General features: G+C 38.7%; 1 protein-coding gene across 1 annotated transcript in view; it reads right to left on the bottom strand.

Moving 5' to 3' along the window:
- Positions 1-24,574, bottom strand: part of EXD2 (exonuclease 3'-5' domain containing 2) — a 61,572-nt gene that overhangs the window by 13,955 nt on the left and 23,043 nt on the right. Inside the window, exons 2-3 of the mRNA XM_007942318.2 lie at positions 23,257-23,513; positions 3,151-3,277 (exon numbers count right to left, since the gene is read on the bottom strand). Of these exons, the coding sequence (XP_007940509.1) occupies positions 3,151-3,277; positions 23,257-23,513 (384 nt within the window). The remainder of the gene's footprint in view (positions 1-3,150; positions 3,278-23,256; positions 23,514-24,574) is intronic.

Here is a 24,574-nt window from a genome sequence, read left to right as displayed (position 1 = left end):
GAATCCACAATCAATGCCCATGGAAGCAGTAATCAACAAATCAAATGACATACTGTATTTAAAGTGTTAAGGAACAAAAGATGTCACTCTGAAGACTAAAGTACACCTGACCCAAGCCATGGTATTTTCAGTCACCTCATACGCATGCAAAAGCTGAACAATGAATAAGGAAGACCAAAGAATAATTGATGCCTTTGAATTATGGTATTGACAAAGAATACTGAATGTACCTTGAACTTTCAGAAGAATGAACAAGTATGTCCAGGAAGATATGCAGCCAAAATGCTTCTTAGAAGGGAGGATGGTGAGACTTTATCTTACGTACTTTGGACATGTTATTAAGAGGGAGCTGTGATGGTATAGTACCTAAGGTATTTGACTGCTAACCAGAAGCCTGGCAGTTCAAACCCATCAGCCACTCCTCAGATAGAAGATTGGGCAATCTACTTCTCTAGAGATACCACCTTGGAAACCCAGGGAGAGGTCACTATGAGTTGGATTCGACTCGATGGCAGTGAGTTTGTTGTTGTTGTTTTGTTTGTTTGTTTAGTCCCTACGGAAGGACATCATGCTTGGTAAAGCAGAGGGTTAGCCAAAAAGAGAAAGACAGTGAGACGGACTGACACGGCGGCTGCAACAATGGGCTCAAGCACAGCAATGATTGAGAGGACGGTGCAGGACCGGGCAGTGTCTCGTTAAACCAACTCAACAGCACCTAACAATAAACAACACAGTGCATCTTAAAACAGAATAGATTTTTAAATTATACATTTGTATTAATGATTAAAAAAAATACATCTATACTAATGTTCATTGCAGCATTATTCACAATAGCCAAAAGGTAGAAACAAACCAAGAAAGCGTCCACCAACAGGTGAAAAAAAAAAAGAAAACCAAACGCACTGCTGTCAAGTCGATTCTAACTCACAGCCACCCCCTGTGGGTTTCTGAGGCACTAAATGTTTACAGAAGTAGACTGCCCAGTCTTCCTTCCATGGAGTAGCTGGTGGCTTTGAACCACCAACCTTCTGGTTGGTCAGATGCCTAAGGCACTGTGCTACCAGAGCTCCTCTCGACAGGTAAATGGATAAACAAAATGTGATATATACGTACAATAGAGTATTATTCAGCCATAAATAGAAATAATGTTATGACACATGCTATGTATGACATGGACGAAACTTGGAAACTTTCTGCCAAGTGAAATAAGCCAAAACACAAAACGACAAATATTGTTTGATCCCATTTATATGAAATACCTAGAATAGACAAACACAAAGAAACAAAAAGATTAGTGGTTATCAGAGACTGGGGGAGGAAGGAAAGTGGAGTTATTATTTATGGGTACAAAGTTTCTTTTAGGGGATGAAAAAGTTTTAGAAACAAATAATGGTAATGGTTACACAATGTTGTTAAGTGTGATTAAAGCCACTGAATAGTTCCCTTAAAGATGGTTAAAAGCAATTTTTATGTTGTATGGGAGCTCTGGTAGCATAGTGGCTAAGACACTTGACTGCTAACCAGAGGGCTGGCGGTTCAGACCCACCAGCCACTCCTCGGAAGGAAGATGGGGCAATCTACTTCCGTAGTGATACTGCCTCGGAAACCCAAGGAGGGGTCGCTATGAATTGGATCCAACTTGACAGCACATAACAACAACAACAACATATTTTACTACAATAATAATAATAAAGAGGTAACCAAGGCTGAATAACAAGAACAGAACCAGAATAGTCCTCTATTGTTGTATAATAGCTTGTGCTGAGTGAATATAATTAATTCAACTCTACATTCAAAGCTCTACTATTCGTCTATCAGTTTGTCTGTCAGTGTGTTGTCAGTGTGTTGTACATGTAGCTTGCATGTTGCTGTGAGGTGCGCCTGACCCAAGCCACAGTATTTTCAATCACCTCAGATTCATGTGAAAGCTGGACAATGAATAATGAAGACTGAAGAAGAGTTGATGCCTTTGAATTGTGGTGTTAGCTAATAATACTGAAAATACCATGGACTGCCAGAAGAATGAATGAATCTGTCCTGGAAGAAGTACAGCTGGAATGCTCCTTAGAAGTGAGAATGGCCAGAATTCTTCTCACCTACTTTGGTCATATTGTCAGAAGGGACCAGTTCCTGGAGAAGGATATCAAGCTTGGTAGAGGTCCGTGAAAAAGGGAAAGACCCTCAATGAGATGGACTGACACAGTGGCTGCAAGGATGGGCTCAAGCACAGTAAGGATTGTGAGGATGGCGCGAGAACAGGCAGTGTTTCGTTCTGTTGTACATAGTGTCGCTATGAGTCGGAGCTAACTTGATGGCACCCAACAACAACAAGATCCGAAGCTTAAAGCGAAAGACATGTTCTTAGAAAATGAGGGCTGGTTAATGCATGGTATGGGCAACCAGACTCTCCTGGCAGCCCTGAACCCACCACTATTCAGTAAGAAGATTATGCTGGCTAGAACAACAACCTTATTCAGTGTGGCATCTGTTTCAAGGGAGAACTGTAAGCAAATACCTTGTGCTAAGGACTGAATGAGTGACAGTGTGTTTATTTAACCCCACAATCTGTAAGATGATAAACACTTCCATTTTACAGACTTAAAAAACCAAGTCACTTTTCCAAAGGTACAAAGGCAGCTCCACAGATTTGAACTTGATTTTCAGCTTTATTGCCAATATACCACTGCTTTCCCCTAAGCCACCTAAACTATGAATCTCTTCAGAGATTTAACCCTGAGGTAATCTTTCTTCCTAAAATAAGATCTAAACATTTTACTTTACTTTCCTCCTAAACTACTCAAGTGAAGACAGCACTGGAAATTGAGTGCATGTGCACAACACCTTCATTCTTTGTGTATTAGCATTTAGAAATGAAGCTACTTCATAGAAAACAAAAACTATGTTTCCTGAAATGCCTGTCATATAATAAGTGTTTGTAAATATATTACATATATAAAAAATAAAGACTTTGAGTCTTTTAAGTGGCATCCACATTACTATTGACCGCTTGAGTATCATCAGGCAAAGAATATATTTTAAGGCATCTCAGGACAATAGTTTGTATCATATTTGGAGATTAGAATTTTGAAAAACAATTATACTTTACAAGCAATGGCTCTTCAATTTTTCAGCTCCTCTGATAAGAAGTACCTGGTCTTCAGTAAGATTCTCAGCATCCCAGTTGCTACAACGAAGTAGAAGGGACTTGTCAAGGGGAAAGTTCAAAATGGTTTCAGCAAGTGATTTCAGGCTAAGTCCATTACAGAGCAAATTGTTTCTACAAAAAACAAATAAAATCATGTATCAAAAATGGGCAAAGGACATGAACAAGGAACTCAGGAAAAAAAAACAAAAGCACTAATGAACAGATGAAAGGCTACTCAATCTCACCAGAAATAAAATAAAAATGATATACAACTTTTCAGATTGCAAAGATTGCTTACAATAACCATATCTAATATTAGTGGAGCATGAAGATTCGAGCACGCTCATCTAAAATTCATGGACTGTAAATTTTTACAACCTTCACAGAAAACATTTAACAATAAATAGTTAGCAAATTTTGAACATGAAAATTCTCTGATTCATTAATTCCACTTCTAGGAATTTATCCTAAGGACAAATGTACATAAAAGGATCTTCATTATGGAACTACTTACAGTAACAAAGAATTGGAAAAAATCTAAATGACTGGTTAAATACCCATTCAATGTAATCCCACACAGCTATTTAAAATAGGGATGTAACTCTATATTTATTGATATGAAAAGATGTCCATGACATATTAAGTGAAAAAAGACTGTGAAAGGATATGTATAGTATTACATTTCCATTTCCATTAAATACATGTATTACATATTAAGGTGTGTGAGAGAGAAAGTTTTACAGAACTAAAAAGATATTAATCAAATATTAATGATGTTACCACTGAATGTAAGCTTTTGGGTGATTTTATATGTTCTTTAAGTTTTTCTGTATTTGAATCTTCTAGTGTTCATTCATTACTTTTTCAATTTTAAAAAGTGATAAAGCTATTTTCATTGTTGTTGTTGTTATGTGCCGTCGAGTCGGCCCCGACTCATAGCGACACCTCCTTGGGTTTCCAAGGCAGTATCACTACAGAAGTAGGATTGCCCAACCTTCCTTCCGAGGAGTGGCTGGTGGGTTTCAACCGTCAGCCTTCTGGTTAGCAGGCAAGTGACTTAGCCACTATGCTACCAGATTTTCATTAGGGGCACAATAAAACCAAATAATAACCTACTCTTCCTGGTGGTGGTGTCAGGAGTCGCTGGGTGGTGTTGATGGTTAATGTGCTTGGCTGCTAACTAAAAGGTTGGGCTCAAAGGGGCCTCAAAAGAAAAGCCTGGTGGTTGAAAGCCCTGTGGAGCACAGTTCTACACTGATACATATGGGGTTAGTTACCATGAAGCGGAGTTGACTCAATGGCAACTGGTTGGTTGGTCTGCTCTTCGAAAACTTTCTGATTAAAATAGCTGGTGGGTGGTGAAATAAATTCATTAGGGCAAGGATTAGAGGCTCCTCAAACCAAAAACTAAACTCACTGCCATCGAGTCAATTCAGATGCATAGCGACCCCCACTGGGTTTCCGAGACTGTAAATCTTTATGGAAGTAGATCACCCCATCTTCCTTCCACAGAGTGGCTGTTGGGTTTGAACTACTGACCTTCTGGTTAGCTGCCAGATGCCTTATCCACTAAGCCACCAGAGCTCCCTTAGAGGCTCCTACCAGGAGGAGATAAATGTGCAATTAAGAACATGGTAGCACAGATGGACCATTGCTCTGACCCTCCTCCACAAACACAACAAGGAAATGATACATGGCTTTGGGGACTCTGAATCCAGGAGCGGAAGAAAGCGGCAGGGAACTGCAGACATGCAAGAATCAATAAACAAATCGACGAATCACAGGACCCAAGCTTCTGCCCTACAATCAACAAGGCAGACCTCCCAGCATCAGTTTGGAGTGTACACAAAAGAACAGGGAAATGACGGCTCATTCAAATGAACATGACAAAGGGAGGGAAAGCACATCTAGGAACAACCAAATAATGGGAGGGTGAGAAAGAAAGAATACAACAGCATTAAACATAAAGAACTAAGGGAGAAGAAAGAGCCAACAAAATAAATAAATAAGGACACCAATGCAATGAGGATCTAAAAAAAGTGACTGCAACTGAAAGGGAGAGTAACTGAAATGAGAAATACAATAGAAGGACTTACCATCATATTTAATCAGGCAGAAGAAAGAATTAGAGGATGTTGCTGTTTTTAGGTGTCCTTCAGTGGGTTGCAAATCATAGAGACCCAATGTACAACTAAATGAAATGCTGTCCAGTTCTGCACCATGTTCACAATTGTAGCAAAGTTTGAATCCACTGTTGCAGCCACTGTGTCACTCCATCTCATGGAAGGTCTTCTTTTTCACTGACACTCTACCACACATGATGCCCTTCTCCAGGAACTAGTCTCTCCTGAAGACATGTTAAAGTAAGTGAGATGAAGTATTGCCACCCTCTCTTCCAAGGAGTGTTCCAGCTGTACTTCTTCAAAGATAGATTTGTTTGTTCTTCTGGCAATCCATGATATATTCAATGTTCCTCATCAACACCACAATTTAAAGGCATCAATTCTTCTTTGGTCTTCCTTACTCATTGTCCAGCTCTCACATGAATATGAGGTGACTGAAAATACTATGGGTTGGGTCAGGTGCACCTTAATCTTCAAAGTGAGATTTTTGCTCTTTAACACCTAAAAGAGGTCTTTTGCAGCAGATTTGTCCAGTGCAACACATCATCTGATTTCTTAACTGCTGTTTCCATAGCCACTGATTGTGGATCTAAGTCAAATGAAATCCTCGACAACTTCACTATTTTCTTCATTTACCACAACGTTGCTTATTGGTCCAGTTGTGAAGATTTTATTTTCTTTATGTTGACGTACAATCAATACTGAAAGCTGCAGCCTTTAATTTTCATTAGAAAGTGCTTCGAATCCTTCTCACTTTCAGCAAAGTGTTATCTGTATATGGTAGGTTGTTAATGAGTCTTCCTCCAATCCTGATGCCATGTTCTTCTTCATAGTTCATCTTCTCAGATTATTTGCTCAGCATATAGATTGAATAAATATTGTGAAAGGATACAACCTTGGTACACAACTTTCCCAATTTCAAATCATGTAGAATTCTTGTGTTCTGTTTGAATGACTGCCTCTTGGTCTACATATAGGTTCCTCATGAGCACAATTAAGTGTTCTGGAATACCCATTCTTCACAGTGTTGCCCAGAATTTGTTTTGGTCCACACAGGCGAATGCCTTTGCATACTCAGCAAAAAAATAAATAAATAAAAAATAATTATCTTTCTGGTATTCTCTACTTTCAGTCAAGATCCATTTGACATCAGCAGTGATATCCATCATTCCATGTCCTCTTCTGAATCTGGCTTGAATTTCTGGCAGTTCCCTGTCTATGTACTGCAGCAATCGTTTTTCAACTATTTTCAGCAAAATTTTACTTGTGTGTGATATTAATGATAGTGTTAGAAAATTTCTGCATTCTTTTGAATCACCTTTCTTTGGAATGGGCAAAATTATTGATCTCTTTCAGCCTGCTGGCCAGATGGCTGTCTTCCAAATTGCTTGGCATAGATGAACAAAGTGCTTGCAGTGTTGCACCCATTAGTAGAAACATCTCAGTTGGTATTCCATCAATTCCTGGAGCCTTGATTTTCACTAATGCCGTCAGCAAGGCTTAGACTTCTTTCTCTAATACCACTTGTTCCTGATCAGATGCTACCTCCTGAAATATCTGAACAACAACCAATGATTTTGGGTACAGTGACTCTGTATTCTTTTGATGAGTCCTGTGTGAGTCAATATTTTGCCCATGTTATTAGCTGCTGTCGAGTCAGTTCTGACTGACAGTGACCACATACACAACAGAATGAAATACTGCCCAGTTCTGTGCCATCCTCACATGCATTGCTATGCTTGAGCCCACCAATGCAGCAACTGTGTCAATTCATCTCATTGATAGTCTTCCCCTTTTTCGCTGACCCCCTATTTTACCATTCATGATATCTTTCTTCAGGGACTGGAGAGATGAAGTCTGGTCATTCTTGCTTGTAAGGAGCATTTGTCTGTACTTCTTCTAAGCCAGATTTCTTCATTCTTCTGACAGTCCATGATATATTCAATATTCTTTACCAAAATCACCATTTTGCCCATAGAATCCTTCAATATTGCAACTCAAAGGTTGAATTTTTTCTTCAATTCTTTCAGCTTAAGAAATGCTGAGTATGTTCTTCCCTTTGGGTTTTCTAACTCCAGGTCTTTGCACATTTCCTTACAATACCTTACTCTGTCTTCAAGTTACCCTTTGAAATTTTTTGTTCAGCTCTTTTACTTAATCAGTTTTTCAATTCAATTTATCTACTCTCAAAGAGTAAGCTTCAGAGTCTCTTATGACATCTATTTTGGTCTTTTTTTTCTTCCCTTTTTAATGATATTTTCCTTTCTTCATGTATGATGTCCTTGATATCATCTCACAGCCCATCTGATCTTCAGTCATTGGTGTTTCGTGCATCAAATCTATTCTTTAGATGGTCTCTAAATGCAGGTAGAATATATTCAAGGTTGTATTTTAGCTCTTGTGAACTTTAAAATTTTTCTTCAGTTTCAACTTGAACTCGTTATTGTTGTTGTTGTTACATGCTGTTGGGTTGTCTCCATCTCATAGCGACCTTATGTACAACAGAATGAAACACTGCCCAGTCCTGTGCCAGCCTGAGCTATACCTGAGCCCATCGCTGCAGCCACCCTGTCAGTCCATCATGTTTAGGGCCTTCCCCTCTTAGATTGACCCTCCACTTTACCAAGCATGACATCCTTCTCCAGAGAATGGTCCCTTCTGACAACATGACCAAAGTAGGTGAGACAAAGTCTGGCCATTCTCTCTTCCAAGGAGCATTCCAGCTGCACTTCTTCCAGGACTAATCTGTTAGTACTTTCAGCATTCTTCACCAACACCATAACTCAAAAGCATCAACACTTCTTAGGTCTTCCTTATTCATTGTCCAGCTCTCACATGCATATGAGGCGATTGAAAATACCATGGCTTGGGTTAGGCTTATCTTAGTCTTCAAGGAGATATCTTTGCTCTTCAGCACTTGAAAGAGGTCTTTTGCAACAGATTTGCCCAATGCAATACATCTTTTGATGTCTTCATTGCTGCTTCCATTGGTATTGATTACAGAACCAAGTAATATGAAGTCTTTGACAACTTCAACTTTTTCTCTATCTATCGTGATGCTGCTTATTCGCCCAGTTGTGAGGATTTTCGTTTTCTTTATATTGAAATGTAATCCATATACTGCAGATATTTAGTCTTCATCAGTAAGTGTTCCAAGTGATCCTCACTTTCAACAGGCAAAGTTGTGTTGTCAGCTTATCACAGATTGTTAATGAGCCTTCCTCCAATCCTGATGCCATGTTCTTCTACATATAGTCCAGCTTCTCAGATTACTTGCTCAGCATACATACTGAATAAGTATGGTGAAAGAATACAACTCTGATGCATTCCCTTCCTGATTTTAAACCATGTAGTAACCCCTTGTTCTATTTTAATGACAGCCTCCTGGTCTATGTACAGGTTCCTTATGAGTACAGCAAAGTGTTCTGGAATTCCCATTCTTCTCAATGTTATCCACAATTTGTTATGATCCACACAATCAAATGCCTTTGCATAGTCAATAAAACACAAATAAACATCTTTCTGGTATTCTTTGCTTTGAGCCAAGATCCATTTGACATCAGCTATGATATCCCTCACTCCACATCCCCTTCTGAATCCAGCTTGCATTTCTAGAAGTTCTCTATCAATACTGCTGCAACCATTTTTGAATTATCTTCAGTAAGATTTTACTTGCATGTGCTATCAATGATATTGTTGAACTTGCATATAGCAATTGATGGTCTATTCCATAGTTGGCTTCTGGTCTTGTTTTGATTGATGATACTGAGCTTCTCTATTGCCTCTTTCCACAGATGTTGTCAATTTGATCCCTGTGTAGTCCACCTAGAAGCTCTGGTGGCGTAGTGCCTAAGCCATTTGACTGCTAATCAGAAGGCTGGTGGTTCAAACCCACTAGCCACTCCTCAGAAGGAAGACTAAGCAATCTATTTCTGTAGAGATACCCCCTCAGAAACCCAAGGAGGGATTGCTATGAATTAGAATTGACTCGACGTTAGTTTTGTTTTTTTTTTTCCCAGTAGTCCATCTTGTAGGTCCATGTGTACAGTCACCATTTATGTTGCTGAAAAAAGGGTACTTGCAATGATTAAGTCATCAGTCTTGCAAAATTCTGTCATGTGATCTCCAGTGTCGTTTCTATCACCTAGGCCATATTTTTCAACTTTATTTCCAACTTTCACATTCCAGTCACCAGTAATTATCAATGTATGTTGCATGCTTTATCAATTTCAGACTGCATAAGTTGGTAAAATCTTCAATTTCTTCATCTCTGGCTTTAGTGGTTGGTGCATAATTTTCTTGGTGAATAACAGTAGTATTAACTGGTCTTCCTTATAGGTACATGGATATTATCTTATCATGGAAAGCATTGTACTTCATGAAAGATCTTGAAATGTTCTTTTGACAATGAATGTGATGCCATTCCTCTTCAATTTGTCATTCCCAGCATACTAGTAGACCATATGACCATCCAATTCAAAATAGCCAATACCAGTCCATTTCAGCTCACTAATGCCTAGGATACAGATCTTTATGCATTCCATTTCATTTTGACAATGTCCAATTTTCTTAGATTCATACTGCATACAGTCCACATTCTAATTATCAATGGGTGTTTATAGCTGTTTCTTCACATTTTGAGTTGTGTCACATCAGCAAATGAAAGTCCTAAAACCTTTACTCCATCCACATCATTAAGGTCAACTCTACCTTGAGGAAGTAGCTCTTCCTCAGTTGTATTTTGAGTGCCTTCCAACCAGGACTCATCTATATCAGATAATGCTCACTATCTGCTATTCATAAGGTTTTCTGTGGCCAATTTTTTCAGAAGTAGATTGCCACATACTTCTTCCTAGTCTGTCTTAGTCTGGAAGCTCCACTGAAACCTGTCCACTATGGTGACCCTGCAGGTATTTGAAATACCAGTGGCATAGCTTCCAGCATCACAACAACATGCAATGCACCATAGTATGACAAAGTGACAGATGAGTGGTGGAATTAGAGGTTAAGGTAGTCAAAATCACAGATGCTGAAGAGTAACAAAAACAGAGGCTCAAGAAGGCGGAATACAATTTAATGGAATTATGGGACAATAACAAGAGACCTAATATGCATGCCATGGGAATTCCAACAGGAGATGAGAAACAGAAAGAATATTTGAAGAAAAAATGACAGAAAATTTCTCCAATCTAATGAAAAACATGAATCTAACAAATCCAAGAAGCTCAAAGAAACCTAAGCAAGATAAACACAAAGAGATGTACACCAAGACACATCATATTTATGCTCTCAAAATTTAAAGAGAACCCTGAAAGCAGTGAAAGAAAAGTAAACAGTCACATACAAAGGATCCCCATAAGATTAAATGCTGATTTTTCCTCAGAAACATTGGAGGCCAGAAGGTAATGGATTGATTTATTTCAAGTGCTGAAAGGAAAAACACAAAAAACCTGTCAACCAAGAATACTATACCCAGGGAAACTATCCCTCAAGTTGTTGTTGTTGTTGTTGTTAGGTGCCATCGAGTCGTGTCCGACTCATAGCAACCCTATGCACAGCAGAACGAAACACCACCCAGTCCCGCGCCAGCTCCATGATCCTTGCTATACTTGAGCCCATCATCACAGCCACTGTGTCAATCCATCTCATTGAGGGCCTTCCTCTCTTTCATCGACCCTCCACCTTATCAAGAATGACATCCTTCTCCAGGGAATGGTCCCCTCTGACAACATGATCAAAGTAGGTGAGACGAACTCTGGCCATTCTCACTTCCAAGGAGCATTCTGGCTACGCTTTCTCCAAGACAGATCTTTTAGCAGTTCTACGGTACTTTCAGCATTCTTTGCCAGCACCACAACTCAAAAGCATCAATTCTTCTTCTGTCTTCTTTATTCATTGTCCAGCTCTCACATGCATATGAGGCAATTGAAAATATCATGGCTTATGTCAGCCACACCTTAGTCCTCAAGGAGACATCCTTGCTCCTCAGCACTTGAAAGAGGTCCCTTGCAGCTAACTTGCCCAGTGCTATACTTGTCTAATGTCCTGACTGCTGCTTCCACTGGCATCAATTGTAGAACCAAGCAATGTGAAGTCTTCGATAACTTCAATCTTTTCTCCATTTATCGTGATGCTGCTTATAGGTCCAGTTATGAGGATTTTTTTCTTTATATTGAGATGTAATTCATACTGCAGACTGCATCAGTAAGTGCCTCAAGTCATCCTCACTTTTCAGCAAGCAAAGTTTTGCTGTCAATGTATCGCAGGTTGTTAATGATTTTTCCTCCAATCTTGATGCCACACTCTTCTTCATATAGTCCAGCTTCTTGGATTATCTGCTCGGCATACAGATTGAATAAGTATGGGGAAAGGATACAACCCTGACGCACTCCCTTCTTGATTTTAAACCATGCAGTGTCCCCTTGTTCTGTTCGAACAACAGCCTCCTGGTCTATGTACAGGTTCCTCATGAGTATAATCAAGTGTTATGGAATTCCCATTCTTCTCAATGTCATCCACAATTTGTTATGATCTACACAATCAAATGCCTTTGCATAGTCAATAAAACACAAGTAAATATCTTTCTGGTATTCTTTGCTTTAAGCCAGGATCCATCTGACAGCAGCTATGATATCTCTTGTTTCACGTCCTCTTCTGAATCCAGCTTGCGCCTCTGGAAGTTCTCTGTCAATATACTGCTGCAACTGTTTTTGAGTTATCTTCAGTAAGATCTTACTTGTGTGCGATATTAATGATATTGTTCTATAATTTCCACATTCTGTGGGATCACCTTTCTTTGGAATGGGTACAAATATGGATCTCTTCCTGTCAGTTGGCCAGGTAGCTGTTTTCCAAATCTCTTGGCATAACCAAGAAAGAAAGGAATACTCTCTCTCAAGAATGAGGGTAAAATTAAAACATTCCCAGACAAACAGAACCTGTAAGAGTTCATATCCACCACATGGCCATAGAAGAAATGCTAATGGAAGTTTTGTACATGGAAGAGAAAAAAACACCTAAAAGTAATTTAAAGCTATACATAAAAAGAAAGATCTCTAATAAATAATAGGTAAGTATTTATTCTAGCACAGAGACTTAATGCCAGAAGCAGCTCCTCATCCTGCTGTCCAAGGTGCAACTGTGAGGATGGCACTACCCATAGCTGGATCACGGCCCAGGTGAGTGTGGCTAGTGAAAGGTCTCTGGGCTGGAGGGTATCTCTGCTTTAGAGGCTGATGCCAGGGACTCTGAAGAGTGGGGCCCAGAGTCAGATGAAAATGAAACCACAACATACCCGAACTTACGGGATTCAGTGAAAATAGTACTCAGAGGGAAACTTCCAGCAATAAATGCCTATATAAATAAGGAAGAAAGATCTCAAATTAACAGTCTAACTCAACAATTCCAGGAAATAGAAAGAGAAGTGCAAACTAAGCCTAAACCTACTAGAAGAAAGGAAATCACAAAGATCAAAGCATAAATAAATAAAATAGGAAACAAAAATACAATAGAATCAATAAAACCAGAAGTTCGTTCTTTGAAAACATCAACAGAATCAACAAAATTTAGCTATACTGACAAAGAAAAGAAGATTTAAAAATGCAAAAAAACAAATTAAGAAATTGAAAGAAAGGATATCAGAATCAACTTGACAGAAATAAAGAGAATTATGACAGAATATTATGAACAACTGTATGGCACCAAACTGGATAACCTAGATGAAATGGACAAATTCTTAGAAGCATACAACCTACCCAAACTGACTCAAGAGGAAACAGAAAGTCTTAACAGACCCTTAACAAGTAAATAGATTTAATCAGTGATCAACTGATCAACAAAATAAAGTCCTGAACCAAATGGCTTCACTGGGGAATTCTACCAACATTTAGAGAACTGACACTAGGATTATTTAAACTCTGCCAAAAGACAGAGAAGGAAGGAATACTCCCCAACTCATTCTATGAAGTAAACATAACCTTCAAGTGTCATACCCAGACCAGGCAAAGACACTACAAGAAAACAAAACTACAGGCCAATATCTCTTATGAATTTAGATGTAAAAATCCTCAACAAAATACTAGCAAGCAGAATACAATAGCATATTTAAAAAGTCATATGTCATGACCAAGTGAGATTTATATCCAGGAATGCAAGGATGGTTCAACATTAGAAAATCAAATCAATATAATACATTACATTATTAGAACAAAGGAAAGGAACCAAATGATTATCTCTATGGATGCATAAAAATTATTCTATAAAATCTAACATCCTTTCCAAGGAGCTCTGATGGCACAGTACCTAAGGTATCTGACTGCTAACCAGAGGCTGGTGGTTCAGACCCTCCAGCCACTTTGTGGAAGGAAGAGTGGGCAATCTGCTTCTGTAAAGATTTACTGCCTCAGAAACCCAAAGGGGGTGGTTATGAGTCAGAATCGACTCGATGGCAGTGAGTTTGGTTTGGTTTTTTTGTAACACCCTTTCTTGATGAAAACCCTAAAGATTAGAATAGAAGACAAATTCTCAGTATGTTTCAGGGCATATATGAAAAACCAACAGGCAATATTACATTTAATGGAGAAAGACTAAGAGCTTTCTCCTTGAAAGTGGGAATAAAACAAAGGTGCCTGCTCTAAGCATTTCTGTTCAACACTGCATTAGATGTTCTAGCCAGAACATAAGACAAGAAAAAGAAATAAAAGGTATACAGATGGGAAAAGAAGTAGTAAAATTACCTTTATTCATGGGTGATGTGATCCTATATGTGTTGTTCTTGTTAGGTGCCGTCGAATCCCTTTTGACTCATAGTGACCCCACACATAACAGAATGAAACACTGCCCAGTCCCACACCATCCTCACAATCATTGGTATGCTTGAGCCCAATGTTGCAGCCCCTGTGTCAATCCACCTTACTGAAGACCTTCTTTTTTGCTATCTATTTTACCAAGCATGATGTACTTGTCCAGGGCCTGGTCCCTTCTGATAACATGTCCAAAGTATGAGAGGTAAGTCTCACCATCCTCACTTCTATGGAGGATTCCAGCTGTACTTCCTCCAAGATAGATTTGTTTGTTCTTCTAGCAGTCCATGATACATTCAACATTCTTCACCAGCACCACAATTCAAATGCATCAATCCTTCTGGGGTATCCATTATTCATTGTCTAACTCTCACAGGCATATAAGGCTACTGAAAATACCATGGCTTAGATCAGGCACAACTTAGTTTTCAAAGTAACGTCTTTGCTGTTTAACACTTCAAAGAGGTCTTTTGCAGCAGACCTGTCCAGTGCAAGACATTGTCTGATTTCTTGACTGCTGTTTCCACAGGCATTGATTGTGGGTCCAAGTAAAATGAAATCCCTGGCAACATCAATCTTTTTGCCATTTATTGTGATATTGCTTATTGGTCCAGTTGTTTTTCTTTATGTTGAGGTATAATCCACACTGAAGGCTGTATGTAGTCTTTGATCTTCATCAGTAAGTACTTCAAGTATTCTTCACTTTCAGCAAGCAAATTGTGTTATCTCCATATTACAATGGGTGTTAATGAGTCTTCCTCCAATCCTGATGCCACATTTTTCTTCAATAGTCCAGCTTCTTGGGTTATTTGCTCAGCATGTAGCTTAAATAAGTATGGTCAAAGAATACAACCATGACACGCATCCTTTCTGATGTTAAAACATGCAGTATCTCTTTGTTCTGTTCAAATAACTACCTCTTGGTCTATGTACAGGTTCCTCATGAGTGCAAAAAAGTGTTCTGGAATTTCCACTCTTCACAACATTATCCATAATTTGTTATGATCCACACAATCTAATGCCTTTGCATGCTCAATAAAACACAGGTAAACATCTTTCTGGTATTCTTTGCTTTCAGCCAAGATCCCTCTGACACCTGCAACGATATCCCTCATTGTACATCCTCTTCTGAATCTGGCTTGAATTTCTGGCAGTCCCTGTGGATGCACTGCTGCAACCATTTCTGAAATATCTTCAGCAAAATTTTACTTCCATGTGATTATTAATGATATTGTCTGATAATGTTCTCATTCTGTTGGATCATCTTTCTTCAGAATAAGCACAAATATGGATCTCTTCCAGTCAGTTGGCCAAATTTCTTGGCATAAATGAGTGAGTGTTTCCAGCATTATATCTGTTTGTTCAAACATCTCAACAGGTATTCCATCAATTTCTGTAGCCTTGTTTTTTGCCAATTCATTTAGCACAGCTTGGACTCCTTCCTTCAATACCATTAGTTCTTAATCATATGCTATCTCCTGAAATGGCTGAACGTCAACCAATTGTTTTTTGGTACAGTGACTCTGTGTATTAGTTCCACCTTCTTTTGATGCTTCCTGCATCATTCAATATTTTGCCCATAGAATCCTTCAATACTGCAACATGAGGCTTCAGTTTTTTCTTCAGTTCTTTCACCTTGGAAATGCTGAGCATGTTCTTCCCTTTTGGTATTCTAACTCCAGGTCTTTGCATATTTCATTATAGTATCTAACTTTATCTTCTTGAGCCACCCTTTGAAATGTTCTGTTCAGCTATGTGACTTCATCATTTCTCCATTTGCATTAGCTTCTCTGTGTTCTAAGAGCAAGTTTCAGAGTTTCTTCTGACATCCATTTTGGTCTTTTTTTTCTTTCATGTCTTTTTAATGACCATTTGCTTTCTTCATAGATGATGTCCCAGATGTCATCCCACAACTCATCTGGTCTTCAATCATTGGTATTCAATGCATGAAATCTATTCTTCAGATGGTCTCTAAATTCAGGTGGGATACACTCAAGGTCATATTTTTGGCTCTCATGGATTTGTTTTAATTTCCTATATATAGAAAGTCTCAAAGAGTCCACAAGAAAACTTTTATAGCTAACAGAGGAAATTAGCAAAGTTGCAGGGTACAAAGTCAACAAATAAAAATCAGTTGGGTTTCAATACACCAGCAATGTGAAATCTGAAAAAGAAATTATGGAAACAATTCTGTTTACAATAGCATCTAAGAGAAGAAAATACTTAAGAATAAATCTAACCAGGGACACAAAGGACTTATATAATGAAAACTATAAAACACTGCTGAAAGAGATTAAAGAAAACTTAAATTAACGGAAAGATGATCCATGTTCATGTATTGGAAGACTTAATTTTCTTAAGATGTCAATACTACTCCAAGCAATCTACAGAATCACACAATCTTGATCAAAATTCCAACAACTTTCATTACAGAAAGAGATATCAAACCTTAACTTTATAGGGAAGGGCAAGAGTACCTGAATAGCTAAAACAGTGTTGAAAGAGAAGAACAAAGTAGGAGGACTCACACTTTCTGATTTTAAAGCATACTATACAGCTACAGGAATCAAAATACTCTGGAATTGGTTAACAATGTTGTTGTTGTTGTTATGTGCCATCAAGTCAGCCCTGACTCATAGCGACCCCTCCTTGGGTTTCCGAGGCAGTATCACTACGGAAGTAGGATTGCCCAACCTTCCTTCTGAGGAGTGGCTGGTGGGTTTGAACCGCCAGCCGTCTGGTTAGCAGGCAAGTGTCTTAGCCACTATGCTACCAGAGCAATAGAAACATAAAATCAACTAATAGAATTGAGAGTTCAGAAATAAACTTACACATCTACAAGCAACTGATTTTTTAAAAGGATGTTAAGACTATTTGATTCAGAAAGAAGTCTCTTCAACAAACAGAGGTGGGAAAATTGAATTTCTACATGCAGAAAAATGAAACAGGATCCATCAATTACACCATAAATAAAAACAAATTTAAAATGGATTAAGGACCTAAATGTACAAACTAAAACCATAAAATTCTTAGAACAAGCAAGGGCAATGCTATCAAGTCTAGCTTTCAACAATGGATTGTCTAATATAATAACAAAAGCACAAACAGCAAAAGACAAAAACTTTTGTTCATCAAAAGACTTTACCAAAATGTGAAAAGATAAGCTTCTGACTGGGAGAGTATCTTCAGAAACTATATGTATGACAAAACTCTAATAAAATATATATAAAACTCTGATGCATTAACAACAAAAGGACAAATAACTCAATCACAAAATGGGCAAAGGACTTGAATAGACAGACCTTTCACCAAAGAGGACATTCAAATGGCTATCAGACACATGAAAATATGTTCAGGATCATTAGCCATCAGAGAGATACAAATCAAAACCACAATTAAATACCATTTCAATCCCACTAGGATGACTACAATAAGAAAAACAGAAAATAACAAATGTTGGCAAGGATATGTGCAAACTGCTGATGGGAATGCAGGCAAAATGGTACAGATGTTGTGGAAAACACTAGTCGTTTCTGAAAAAATTAAATACATAACTATCATATCACTCAGCAATTTCACTCCTAGATATATGCCCAAGACTGGAAAGCACAGACTCAAAAAAATGACTTGTATATCAACATTCATTGCAATGCTATTCACAACAGCCAAAGGTGGAAACAACCTAAATGCCCATCAACAGATAAATGGATAAACAAAATGTGGTGCATACATACAATGGAACACTGGAATTCTCCAGCAGGAGAAATTAAGTCTTGATACATGCAGCAGTATAGATGAAGCTGAAAGACATTATGCTGAGCAAAATAAGCCAATCACAAAATGACAAATAATGTATGTCCTCACTTTTATAAAAAGACAAGAAAAGGCAAATGTACAAAGACCAAAGTTTATTAATGGTTATCAGGGGTGGGAGAGAGGAGGAAAAAGTGGTTAACAGTGCTAGAAAAATTGTACTGATTAATAGGAAGGTTGCACAGCTGACTATTGTAATTGCCATCAATAAGTTGTATACTTGTAAAAAGTTTAATTGGAAAAGTGGTGTGTGATAGATATATTTACAATGACAAAAACAGAAAGAAAGAGTAGTTGTTGAGGCTGTTGATGTACAACCAAATACCTCATGGGATTAGTTGGAGGTTTAGGGTCATGGTTTTATGGAACATCCCAGTTAATCGGCCTAATAACATCTTTAGTGCTTCTGTTGCATAGTGTCTGGGGTTTTAAAAGTTCACAAGTTGCCATCCAAGGCACAATTGGTCTCTATTTACTTGGAGCAACAGAGGAAGGAGAGTTAGGAATAGGAGGAGGACATGGGATATGTGGCTTATTGCCTCCATGAAGAAGTACCTCCTTTGCCATGAGACTAGAAGGACTGGATGATGCCCAGGTACCATTATTGAACATTTTGGTCAAAGATTCTATAGAACAATCCTATCAAAAGGGGGAAAATATAGAAGAGAATTTCAAATTCTCATAGACTCCAGATTTCTGGAGCCATGGAGTCTAGATGAACCCTTGAAACTAATGCCCAGATATAATAATTAAACCTTCAACCAAAACTATATCCTTACTGCCATTGAGTCAATTCCAATTCATAGTGACCCCCATTGGGTTTCTCTTTACGGAACCAGACTGCCTCACCTTTCTTCCAGGGAGTGGTTGGTAGGTTCAAACCACCAACCTTTTGGTTAGCAACCTTACCCACGACACCACCAGCCACTCTTTAAAAATTACCGCTAAAGTCATCTTAAAACCCAACAATAGTTTAGCTTAACTAGCAAAAAAGGTGTTCCTTGTGCACTATGCTCTTTTAAAAGCTACTTATATAGAGTCAAATTGATAAGAGCAAGTCAAAAAATTAGATGGGAACCTTAGGGAGCAATGAGTTTATGTTAATGGGAAAGGAACAACTCAGGAAAGGAGGGCAGATTGCCCAACTCAAAGAATGGAATCAATGTTATTAAACTATACATGTACAAACTATTGAACTGGTGTATGTTTTGCTATGTATATTCTCAACAACAACAAAATAAGCATTTTTAAAAAGGGAGCTCTGGTGGCATAGTGCCTAAGCCATCTGACTGCTAACTAGAAGGCTAGAGGTTTAAACCCACCAGCCACTCTTTCAAAGGAAGATTGGACACTCTACTTCCGTAGTGATGCTGTCTCGGAAACCAAGGAGGGGTCGGATCTGACATGACAGCAGTGACTTAGGTTTTTTGGTTTTGTTCAAAAAGTAAAAAAAAGATGCTAAAACACTGAGATGATAACCAAAAAGTTGGCACTTTGAACCCACCAGCCACTCCATAGCAGAAAGATATTGAAGTCTCCTTCTGTAGAGATTTACAGCCTTGGAAACCCTGTAGGGCCATTCTACTCTGTCCTATAGGGTGGCTGTGAGTCAGAATTGACTCAATGGCAATGGTATGTGGGTAAAGTAGAAAGAAAGTAAAAAATATAATAAAACCAGAACGTATCAGTCTTCAAAAGCAATGCTGACTTCTCGGTTACCAAGTGAGAGACTAGCAGTTTTAGGAGATGGAGGTTCCCATCAGTGTTATAATATGCAGTATTCTCTTATTTACTGTAGAGAATGAAATCATTACAATGATGAAGAAAAGGAAGTCTTTTCTTTCAAAGCAGGCAGTACCTCCAAAAGGCAACACAGCCTAAAAAGTACAAAAAGTTCAGACAACTTAGGTAAAATATTGTAACCTGTTGCCATTGAGTTAACTGCAACTCAAACTGACCCCATAAGACAGGGTAGAACTGTCCAAGGTTGTAAGTAGTCTTTATGGGAACAATCTACCATCTTTCTCCCCCAGGTCGGCCAGTGGGTTCAAACCACAGACCTTTCAGTTAACAGCCGAATGCTTAACCACTGTGCCACCAGGGCTCTAAAATAGTTATGGTCCTGTTGTTGTTGTTGTTATGTGCCGTCGAGTCAAACCCGACTCATAGCGACCCCTCCTTGGGTTTCCGAGGCAGTATCACTACGGAAGTAGGATTGTCTATATGAATGGAAATTAAGGATTTGTGGAAGACTTAAAATTTTTGTTGTTTTATTACAAATTAGAAAAATAATGAATACACTATTAGCATTTTAAACAATAGGGAGGCATAATAGATGAAAAGTGCAAGTTCTTTGCCATGTTTCTGTTCCTTGGGATTAAGGACTCTTAATAGTGTGCTGTAGCCCTTCCAGACTTTTTCTATGCATAAATAAACAAACAGATGGGTCGATGGAGGGGTGGATATAATTTTTCGGTATTTTGTTGTCCAGCAGCTTGCTTTATTCATGTAACGTATTATGGACCTCCTTTCATGACAGTAAATACCAATGCACTCATTTCATGCTTTGTAACAGCTGTGTAGTTTTCTGAGCCTCGATATACTATAATTCTTCAAATCACTTCCCCCACAGAAGAATGATACTTAATTTTTAGTTATTTAATTCCATTGAGGTCATTAGTCTTTTTATTTTCAATGTCATATTTGGGAGGTTTCACATCTCTTGAGGATGAATTAAAACAAAATGCCAGCTGTGCCACTTCAAAGTTTCACTAGGAAAAATCCCAAATTCATGCATAACGATCTTTATAATAATGTTTGACTAACAGATAATAAAAAATATGAAAGAAGATGCATTACCAAAAAATATTTTGCTCTTCCTCAAAGTTGAAAATAACAACTACTCATCATGGTAAATATCTAGCAGTTAACAGTGCTAAGTTTCTCACACAATATGCCGGACTGCTTGCACTACGTCTTAGTCATCTAGTGCTGCTATGATAGAAATACAGTTAAGTGGATGGCTTTAACAAGCACAAATTTATTCTCTTACAGTGTAGGAGGCTAGAAGTTTGAGTTCAGAGTGCTAGGTCTAAGGAAGACTTCCTCTGTCTGTGTCTCTTGTTCCTAGGAAGACCCCAGCACAGGGGTCCTGGGTCCAATGGACGCACTCCTCTCCTGGCTACTCTTTTCTGGTGGTAGTAGATGCCCCTTCCCTGCTCCCTTCTCTCTCCTTTTATCTTTTGTAAGATAAAAGGTGTTGCAGGCCACACCCCAGGGAAGCTCCCCTTATATGGATCAGGGCTGTGATGGGACTAAGGGGGTTGCAATCCACCTTTAATCATAATCCTTTTACACTTGATCAGCTTATCATATCAGGTCACCTCATGGGGTTTGTGATAGTTGGAGCTGTGTGTCAACTTGGCTGGACCCCAGTTCTGTGTAGTTGTTCCCAAGATTGGAACAACTCTCATACTATATATGCAATCAAGATGTATTGATTCTGTGTTCTGAGTGGCCAATTTGCCCAAGAGGAGTTTCCCTAGGGGTGTGGCCTGCTTCCAGGATATCCAGGGACATCCTAGGAAGAGAGACATTCTTCTGTGGATCGGGACTCTGGTGTGCTGCCTACAACTTTCCGTGAGTGAGCAGCCCACCGCTTGGCCTGGAGATCTTGGATTTGTCTTTCGTTGGAGTCAACAGCCAGTGTACTGCCTGACAGCCTTGAGCTTCTCTGTCCCCTGTGGTTGCAGAAGCTAAGGCTGCCTCCAGCCCGATGTTTCCTCCAGGGACTTCAGACTTTCTGGCTTCTATACATTTGTGAGCCATTTTCCTAAATTAAATTTCTCTCTCTCTCTCTCTGTATATATATATTTATATATATATATACACATATAAGCTTTGCTGGTTTTTGTTTCTCTAGAGAACACAGTCTAACACAGGGTATCATTATATATCTGCCACATTACATCATTACCTAACATCTAAACCACTGAGAATCATGGCTCAGCCAAGTTGACACAAATTTTGGGTGAGGAGAACACAATTCAATCCATGATACACTATAATGTAAAAAATTTGAATTTTACTACTAAATTTGTTTAATAACAATTACTACTATTTTGTTTAATAACAAAATAAGAATAATTTTCTAGATTTTAATAAAATGTCAACTTCATTGTGCCCTTTAATTTTTACGTATTCATAGAGGTGCCGATAAATGCATAGAAAAAAATCTGGAAGGACAAACCAATCAGATGATGGTGGTGTTGAAGGTGGTATTAATGATGATGATGATGATGATGATGGCAGGGATGAGCATGGTTATCATATCCATAACCATTGATGTTTATCAATAATTAAAACTTACAGAGCACTTTCTATATGGCAAACACTGTTTCTAAATTCTTCACATATTTTAACTCATTTAATCCTTATACTAATTCCATGAAATGGAAACATTATTACCTCTACTTTACAGACGAGAAAACAGAGGAACAGCTAGGTTCAGTAACTTGCCCAGTGTCACACAGCTGGCAAGTGGCAGCACTGGGACTCCCACCTAAGCAATCTGCTCCAGAGTTGACTCTCAGCCACTATGCATACTGCTCCCAACAGCAAAAATAAAAGAATCACCTCTGGGGAGGCAGTGCCAAAGGGCCTGATCAAAGGAGGCTTTTGTTTTTATACTCCAAATACTTTCAGGGTGTTTTCATTTTTACAGCAATATTTTAATGTACTACTTGAAAAAAATCATACTTCATGTCTAAACATTTTATTTACATACAAACCAACCTAACAAATGAAAATTTCACTTTATACTAAAAAAATTCTAAGTACCACTTTCATCAAGCCTTCTCTTAGTTTATCAAATACTGCCTCCAACCTTTTAATGTCAGTGCCATTTGGGGCATGAGGAGAGACTATTTTGGTCCATGTGATCATAAACAAGGACCTGTACACCAGCCAATTGTCTTCTAGGACTATGCACCCAATATAGTTAGATCATCTAATTTTTCAAGAGAAAATAGAAATACAAATTTTATATTAAATATACTGGATTTAAAAGAAAATCTCCCAAGATACATCATATAAGCCAACAAACCCATCTGTAGCCGCAGTGCAACCTGTTTATAACCTGTAGCCTACAGAGATATCTCATTAATGTTCCACATAAAAAGATGAGTTCTAGATAACTAAAGTTTTCTCAGAAGTTGGGATATTTCCTCAGAAAGTCAACATGCATCTCAGAAACCCCTAGGCATCCAAATCACTCAGAAGTTACATCAATGATTCCCAGCAATCTACAAATCTTGGTAAAACATCTGCCCCACGGCTACAGATATCCCGGCATGTACACATGCACACACCGTACCTCTGTCTCATGGCTAGGTATCGGAGGTCCAGACATCCCTTAACAATGAGGCCATAATCCTGTAGGAGCTTGCTGGCATCTTCTGAACATCCCACTCCAACTTTTAAAATGGTGCCATCTGCCAAGATGTCCAGTAATGTTCTTGGTAGTGTTTTTCCTCCCCGGATCAGCATGGGCAAGCGAACCAAGACACAGAGGCCACTTGGAGAGGCCATCTGTAGGAGTGACAGAGGACTGATTCTGCCTTCTAAATTCACCTGCAACAGAAGGAGACAGCCACAGTTCACATCTAGCACAGCACCTCATGTCTTAGGCACAGCCTTATCTTCCCAAAGGGAGCATATGTCCAAATTTTACGTTCAACTATGGGGATTAGCCTATGTTAATTAACCAATGGACTCTGTGAAGCAGCAGCCTAGGCAAAGGCTACTGAGGGCCCAAGCTCCACAGCCCAAAATGTGAGCTGACCTTAAACAGTGACCAGCTGGCACAGAGTTGCTCTGGGACACACATGGGTGGTTATACTGAATGTACCTGTTTTAAAAGGGTTTTTAAGGGAGAGGAGAGAAGAGGATAAGGAGCAGCATGGCAAATGATAATTTTTGTTTTCTTTATTCCAGACTCTAATGTAGGAACTTTGGTAGCATAGTGCCTAAGGCACTTGACTGCTAACCAGAAAGCTGGCGGTTCAAACCCACCAGCCACTCCTTGGAAGGAAGACGGGGCAATCTACTTCCGTAGTGATGCTGCCTCAGTAACCCAAGGAGGGGTCGCTATGAGTAGGGGCCAACTCAATGGCACATAACAACAACAAGTCAACCCAACTCATTTATCTCATCACTGCTCTCAGATCCAGATTTTTTAAAACAGTGGTAGAATATATACGACATAAAATTTGCCAGTTTCACTATTTTTAAGTGTATTTTTAAGTGTTCTGCTCTGTGCCTTTAATTATATTCACAATGTTGTACCACTATCACTACTGTTTCCAAAACTTTTTCACCACCTGTACAGAAACTCCATACCCATTAAGCAATCACTCCTCATTCCCTTTGCAACTGCTAATCTACTTTGTGTCTCTATACATTTGTCTATTCCAGGTATTTCACAGAAGTAGAATCATGTAATATTTGTCCTTTTGTGTCTGGTTTGTCTGAAGCCTGGTTTTGGCTGAAGATATTGAGCTTTTCCACCGCCTCTTGCCACAGATGTAGTCAGTCTGATTCCTGTGTGTTCCATCTGGTGAAGTCCACGTGTACAGCCTCCGTTTGTGTTGTTGAAAAAAGGTGTTTGCAATGAACAAGTCGTTGGTCTTGCA

This window comes from Orycteropus afer, unplaced genomic scaffold, assembly GCF_000298275.1.
Source record: "Orycteropus afer afer isolate SDZICR_OR568_19922 unplaced genomic scaffold, OryAfe1.0 scaffold00088, whole genome shotgun sequence".
NCBI lineage: Eukaryota > Metazoa > Chordata > Mammalia > Tubulidentata > Orycteropodidae > Orycteropus > Orycteropus afer.
Note: the sequence above shows the minus strand (reverse complement) of the source record. Positions and strands in the feature narration are given on the sequence as shown.